This window comes from Polistes canadensis, unplaced genomic scaffold (assembly GCF_001313835.1).
Source record: "Polistes canadensis isolate GaletaPanama2010 unplaced genomic scaffold, ASM131383v1 scaffold_29, whole genome shotgun sequence".
In the NCBI taxonomy this organism is placed as follows: Eukaryota; Metazoa; Arthropoda; class Insecta; order Hymenoptera; family Vespidae; genus Polistes; species Polistes canadensis.
This window is the reverse complement of record NW_014569576.1, coordinates 131,672-138,525: the sequence shown is the minus strand read 5'-3', so window position 1 is coordinate 138,525 and position 6,854 is coordinate 131,672. Positions and strand designations below refer to the sequence as shown.

Here is a 6,854-nt window from a genome sequence, read left to right as displayed (position 1 = left end):
ACGTCATTGTGCGAAAATATGAATATATATACATATATATATATATAGTTGTTTCTATATGTATTAAGCAGACAAAATCAATATGTGAATGGTGATTATAAGTTGGGTTTGGCAAAAATGAAAACCACACTTGAACCTTCATAAAATCAATAAAATATATCTGTATAAATGAAATATTATAATAAAAAATTTAAATGACAAAAAATATAAAATATTATTTGAAATAAAATAAGAGGATTCAAATATAAATCAGAGTATTTTTTCACCAATTTGAAACAACTCAAAATATCAAAACAACAAATCACAAAAGAGAAAGGAAAGTTTCCCTCCAAAATAAAACTATTATTATTTATAACAGAAATATATGAATTAGATCGTCGTTTACTAACCATCCATATTCTAATACCTGAAAGGAACGATTGACGGTTATTAAACGAAATTTAAAACTTATATTAAAACGATTTTTCACTATCTTTATAAACTATTACGACTATTACTTGCCGATGATAAGAAACACGAGAAAAATCGGTTTACGAATATAACGGATGCATAGTATTATGCACGAATAAGTTTAACAAAAATGTACAAATTATTACAGAGGACTAATCCGCGTTCGGCGAATGCTTTGTGCGAGTGTGCGTCCGCCATTTTCTTTCAAAGGGCATAACGCATACGAAGTAAGTATTTATTCATAATCTTATCGTACTTTAGATTGGTATTGTCAACTTTTCCAAACTATTTCCAAACAAATCTACGGAAAATAATGATCAAGAGAATATCGAAAAATAGGTTAATTATAAGATTCGAAATATTTGATAATCTCGCGTACACGAACCGGCTATTATAACAACCCTATAAGTGTGTCAGTCACGAAGTACACACAGCTGCACTAGATCAAAAAGCGAAGCGAGCGTCACGAAGTTACTATGTACCTACAAAAATAATGATCATGATAATAATAATAATAATAATAATAATAATAATAATAATAATAATAATAATAATAATAATAATATTAAAAAGAAGAAGAAAAATAGTAATAATAACAATAACGTGAAGTATCGTAGACTAACAAGCATTCGTTGCGACACATTTCAAATAATTTCATATTCGCAACTGTACATGAGAAATAGTGCAAGAGTATCATAATAATAGTAATAGTAGAATAATAATATAGTAATATAGTATATATATTCATATATATATATATACGGTGGGGGAACATTTAAATTAATAACTGTAATAAATTGATATTAACACTAGATTGAAACTAAATAAAACAGATCTGTTTGATTCAAAATGTTCAAATAATTTGTCTCAATAATTTCAAATAATTGCAATTAACAGTGAGGATTGAAAATTTGCTTTAAGGTATTTGCATGACATTTATGTGCAACAGCTGCCATATTTATTAATACTTGCATTAAAATTATCTCTTTCGATTTGGACTTAATTGCAAGTCATCAATTTTTTGTTCAATACCGAAAATACAATTTTATGTTCTTCGTTTTGAAACGTAAACAAAGTGAAGAAAAAAAACAGAATAAGAGTAAATAATTTTTAAAATAAAAACTCGACAGCATGAGTCATACTGAATATTAAAAATTAAATTTTAATGATAAAGGAAAATGAATCCATGCGGTTTTTTAAGAGTTTTCCGGCACGCGGAGAGCAATGGTCAAATGCCGATCGCTTTCCGAACACTTGCATCGTATTCCATGCATTCGATCGTTGGATCGATCAATCCTGGACAAGGCGCGAAATGTTAACCTTAAATTCGTCTTTTGATAAAAATTATATATGTTTAATCGCAATGTATTACGAAGAATCTTTAACAAAATCTGAAGTAATAAAATTTTGCGCCTTCGAATCGAATACGAGCAATTGGAATTCATGAAGAAAGAAGATGAAAAAAAAAAAGAGGGAGACAGATAGAGTGAGGGGGGTAGTAGAAAGGAGAGGAGAGAAAAGGAAAAAAAATGAGCGAGACAGAGAGAGGCAGATGGGTGAACGAGAGAGAGAAAAAAAAAAATATTGCCCAATCAACCATAAGAAGACATTCACGAAAAAAAACAATATTTTTGATGCATTCATACAACTACCATTATTATATAGTACCATGCAAGAATATAAAAAGCGTGTTATAAATAAAAGAGAAGAAGAGAAAAATAAAAAAAATAAAATAACAACAACAAAAAGCGATTTACACGGCAGCCATCATACGAAAAGCGCGCGTCCTGCTTAGCCGACGAGGACAACTTGCTACTTTCCGGTGGTACAAGAACAATGTGTTCATTTTTGACTCACCCGCGTAATTTTCTTCCACCTCCTCGTCCGAAGCCATTATTGGAACGAACGATTTAAGATAGACAACGAATAAAACTCTTTATTTTCACTGGCTAAATATTAACGTGTAGAAAAACAGCACAGAAATGCGACATCAACGCTCAAAATCCGCGTACCGACTCGGCATGCAGTCACTACGCCTTGTACGTGTGCACCCACTGCTCGTAGTTTCTCCTCTCTCGTTTGCGATTCGTCGGTTCTTCGCACTTCCCCCCCACCCTCGACTCCAAACCTTATACCCCCTACTCCTCACTTCTCTCGCGTCTTTGTCCTTTCTTCCTTCTTACTCTCTCGTTCTCTCACTTCTATTTCGCCTTGAGAGAGCACGTTCTTTCTCTTCCCTTCACCCCTTTATACTCCTAACGCTTCGTACTCGTGCCACCACGCAGTCAACAGCACGCGAATACTACGTTCTGTCTGTGATCGCGCTTGCACTTCCCGTTGTCTTGAAACGCCTCTTTTCTAATATTCTTTGCGACTGCCTCAGAAAATTTCTCTCCTCTCCTCTCTTCTTCACAACTCCTTCTCTTATTCCTTTATCCCTCTCCAAAGCTTTGCTTACTACCTTTCGTATCCACTGTTTTTCACATTTCGGACAACTTCTTTCCTCTCTTAACTTTTATATATCTATGAAAAAATTTATGAGTCCACTGATCCTATATCTTATAATTCTTGAAATTATCTACATTTTTTAAATCTTTTTATCTTATATTTTTATTGCTTCCTTTACGTAGAATCTTAATCTTTTTTCAATTATTATTTGTAGCACGATGATATTTTTTTTAATTTTATATTTTACTTAAAATAAGGAGGCACATTTGAAAAAAAACATATGTACGATACAGAGTAAGGGTATAATTCAATTTTCTTATTAATTTCAATGTAATGACATTTTTTGAATAAAAGAAGTAAATTAAAATCAAGCAGATGTACAATTTGATAAAAAATAAAATATCTAATACTACAGTCTTAACGTGTCTATATATAATATGTATGTATATTCTTTTTTTCATTTTTTACGAAAACAGTTTTTTGCTTATAATAAACATCACATATGTATGAATTAATGAACAAATAATGATTAATTATTAAATAGATATGTAATCAAGAAAAAATAATTGTTATTTTCATTATTCGCTCCATTCATAAATAACTAATCGCAATAAAAGAATGTTTTGACCATAAGGCAAGCATATTTTGATGTTAAAATCCATCAGCAAATATTAATTTCTATGAACACGCTTGGTTCACATATATAAAGTCTTTTGATATTTACTAAATAAAATAAACTGCGATATAGGAATAAAGTTTCTAAAAAATGAGAACAAAATTACCGCTATTATATACTATTTATGTATATAATAGTCTTATATATAATAATACCATGTTTGTATTAATACATTCGTATAGCAATTAGTGGAAAGAAACAGTTCATCCGTAATCAACACTCAATGCACTTAAGCCTTTTTTCTTGATAGCTTCTGCTACAGCTCGTTCTAGGAAATCTTCTTGCTGATCATTAACTGCTATTTCATCAATATCCCAAGTGGGCTCAATATATGGCGGAACTTCTATAGGATCAAATATTGTCAAGGAATTTGCCGATGATGCAGCTATAGAATTAGAAAAATCTCCTGTATTTTGCATATTATTGGATGGACAACACGATACATTTGTCCAATTGTTATTAGCCCAACAGCCAGGCACCCCATTATTATAGAGGTCATTGGGTGGAGAGAGAAGTTCTGTTGATTGAACCAAACCGTGATTACGAATGGCCATCATAACAGCTGTATTTTCCATGTCATTCCCCCTAAATAAACGAAATTCTGTCTCTTCTACAGAATAGGATTCAGATGGCATAAGGTCTTCCAACATATTATTAATAGTATTGTCTACAACTCCTGTTGCAACTTGGCAAGCTTGCCATCGCCTTAATTTCTCTCTTCTTTCTACGTCCTCTAACTCAACATATTCTGCATTTTGTATTGTATGTTCGCTGTTGTGTGATGTATTATCCTGATAATGATATTTATTTGAAAGTTTGATTAAAAAAATCATTATTATTTATTTTATGATAATGCAACAAATTGTTTTGAATGAAAAGTTATATTTCAAAGTGTATCAATATATATATATGTATATATATATATATATATATGTATGTATGTGTTTTATATGCAAGCAATTAATTAAAGTATCATATACGTTAAATCTTGTAGCAACGTTTTATAAATATCTCTGTAAAGTTTTAATTAATAATTACCGTTTCGGAATAATTTTCATCGACCTTAATGCATCTTGTACGTTGACGTTTTGGCGGAACTGGTCTTTCATGATCGTCTGTATCTGATTCCTCGACATCTGTCGCCATTTTCTTAATATTTTATGCAACTATATAATTGTTTATTCAAGAATTCACTTTATATACAGTTAGAAATAAGTCTAATGTTTTCAAAAAAGAGAAAAAGATCGGTAACTGTATTGACCTTTAATCCTTAAGAATCCGATGCACCACAATTTTAATATCATTGCTCGTATCGTTAATTTCATCACTTCCAATCTGTTGTCTTTTAATACACATTTTATCAAGAATATTGTCAACTATTTACAATAATTCGATTATGTTTACTCCAGTAAACATTCTTCTTAATGCGGAAGTTTAATTATTGATAATGTCAACAAATAAGAAGATACGCAATACGAGCAAGGAGGAATGACTTCTGATAGTTTTAAGATGGCGACTAACGTTTAATATATATAGAATTCTTGTCGAAAGGATTATTAATAAGGGAAATGTTTGCTATTGATATAAATTTAATATCAATCAATTATTTCTAATAATCATTTAATTAAATTAACACGACAAAATAATACTTTTTTTTTAACAAAAAGTCAACCGACCGAATCGATCTATCGACGACAGTATCGTAATTCAAAATGGCGTAAACATGTGTTCATGAAGATCAAAGAACGTTTGACGTTTGGTCCGTCAAGCAAGACGTTTTTCTAATTTATTAGTAGGAGATTTATATTTAAATATTCTTACAAATATATATCGGCTAATATGACAGCGTGTGGTGAATACATTCGTAGTCAATTTCCAACTATAGATGATGATTTATATCAATATGTAGAAGGTACATTTCAACTGATTAACCTAAGAATAAAAAAATGTACCTTTAAAAGTTTACGATATGATTCTCAATATTATTCATTTTGTTTAAATAGGTATTTTAGATAGTTCCAAAGATGATTTTGAAGACGGTGATGAGATTTATGAGGCTATTGGGGAAGTTTTACACGAAGTAGCGGATAAACCAGAAAACGAGGTTAGGTCTGTAAAACTCGTATTTACACAATACATTTAAACCATTTTTTATAGAATTAGATTTGAATATGTGTTAATGAAACTATTGTAAATATTACATTTCAATCATTTTATAATTTGTTTGAAAACTGTCATATTTATTTATTTAATTATTTTTATTTTATTTTGTAAATTACAATTTTAATTATTATGAGGTAAGTTTTAATTATAGATGTCTAAGAATTCGTTTGTATTGTGATTCTTGGAAATATGATAATTTATGACGTGCTAGAAGCAAATTGTGTTTTATGTAATGCATACAAGTGGTATGGAATGATTTATAGTAATAAGATTAAATTTTATATATATTTATATATATGCACATGTTTAAATGATATATTTAAAAATTATCATTATAAAATATTTTCATTCAAGAAATATGAAGTATTTTCTTTTTTTCTTTTCTATACAGAGAAATATGTGTGAAGTTACTAGAAATGTTAAAAGGTAATACAGAAGGACAAGTTGATAGGAGAAAAAATGGTGCAAATAAAGTATTAAATGCTCCCATTCATCTAGGAGCAATGGCTGCTACTTTGGAAGCACAAGTAGAACAAATTAAAAGTATATGGGTAACCACAAGAGACGATGCCATGGTAACTAATTATTTAACAATTTTTATTATAATAAAATTGTCATTTCAGTAATAATTATATGATTTTTTTTATGGTAGAAAGTGGATGCTAAAAAATTAGAAAAGGCAGAGGCTAAGTTACAACAGAAACAAGAAAAAAGAGTTATAAATGAATTGGGTTTGTCAGGACGTAACAACAATGTAAGTCAAGCTACAGAATCTGCAAGTGCTAGTCAAATGACTAGTAAAAAAGATAGTAGAATGGAAACCAAAGGTGGAGTAAATAAGACACAGGATATCAGAATAGAAAATTTTGATGTTGCATATGGAGATAGAGTATTATTACAAGGTGCTGATTTAACTCTTGCATTTGGTAGGCGCTATGGTTTAATTGGTAGAAATGGTCTGGGCAAAACCACTTTGCTTAGAATGATTTCAAGGTAATAATAAACAATTAATAATATTGTTAATTTATTTAGTATTTCTCTCGTCCAAAAATTACAATTTTTAATGATGAAATTTAACAGGGAACTTGGACATGAAAGAAGTAGAACTATGTTTGAT

At 29.9% G+C, this 6,854-nt stretch overlaps 3 protein-coding genes across 7 annotated transcripts in view; 1 reads left to right on the top strand and 2 right to left on the bottom strand.

Annotated features, from left to right (window-relative positions):
- The window catches only part of LOC106784039 (chromodomain-helicase-DNA-binding protein Mi-2 homolog), a 12,198-nt gene extending 9,248 nt beyond the window's left edge, over window positions 1–2,950 (bottom strand). For 2 of the 5 annotated variants that reach the window (XM_014743130.1, XM_014743132.1), the window contains exon 1: window positions 2,308–2,950. In XM_014743130.1, the coding sequence (XP_014598616.1) occupies window positions 2,308–2,344 (37 nt within the window). In that variant the 5' untranslated portion in view covers window positions 2,345–2,950. Of the gene's footprint in view, window positions 1–389; window positions 407–501; window positions 892–2,307 lie in introns of those variants that run through there. The other 3 variants (XM_014743133.1, XM_014743134.1, XM_014743131.1) reach the window with 3 other exon arrangements.
- Window positions 2,951–3,582: 632 nt separating this feature from the next.
- LOC106784058 lies at window positions 3,583–5,251 on the bottom strand. Its single transcript, XM_014743169.1, has 3 exons — window positions 4,836–5,251; window positions 4,613–4,740; window positions 3,583–4,365 (listed from the first exon to the last, which is right to left on the bottom strand). The coding sequence occupies exons 2-3, from the start codon at window positions 4,718–4,720 to the stop codon at window positions 3,778–3,780; spliced, it is 696 nt and encodes a 231-aa protein (XP_014598655.1). The 5' UTR covers window positions 4,721–4,740; window positions 4,836–5,251; the 3' UTR covers window positions 3,583–3,777.
- Window positions 5,252–5,276: 25 nt separating this feature from the next.
- Window positions 5,277–6,854, top strand: part of LOC106784057 (ATP-binding cassette sub-family F member 3) — a 4,851-nt gene continuing 3,273 nt past the window's right edge. The window contains exons 1-4 of the mRNA XM_014743167.1: window positions 5,277–5,486; window positions 5,578–5,683; window positions 6,129–6,312; window positions 6,390–6,730. Coding sequence (XP_014598653.1) covers window positions 5,414–5,486; window positions 5,578–5,683; window positions 6,129–6,312; window positions 6,390–6,730 — 704 coding nt within the window. The 5' untranslated portion in view covers window positions 5,277–5,413. The remainder of the gene's footprint in view (window positions 5,487–5,577; window positions 5,684–6,128; window positions 6,313–6,389; window positions 6,731–6,854) is intronic.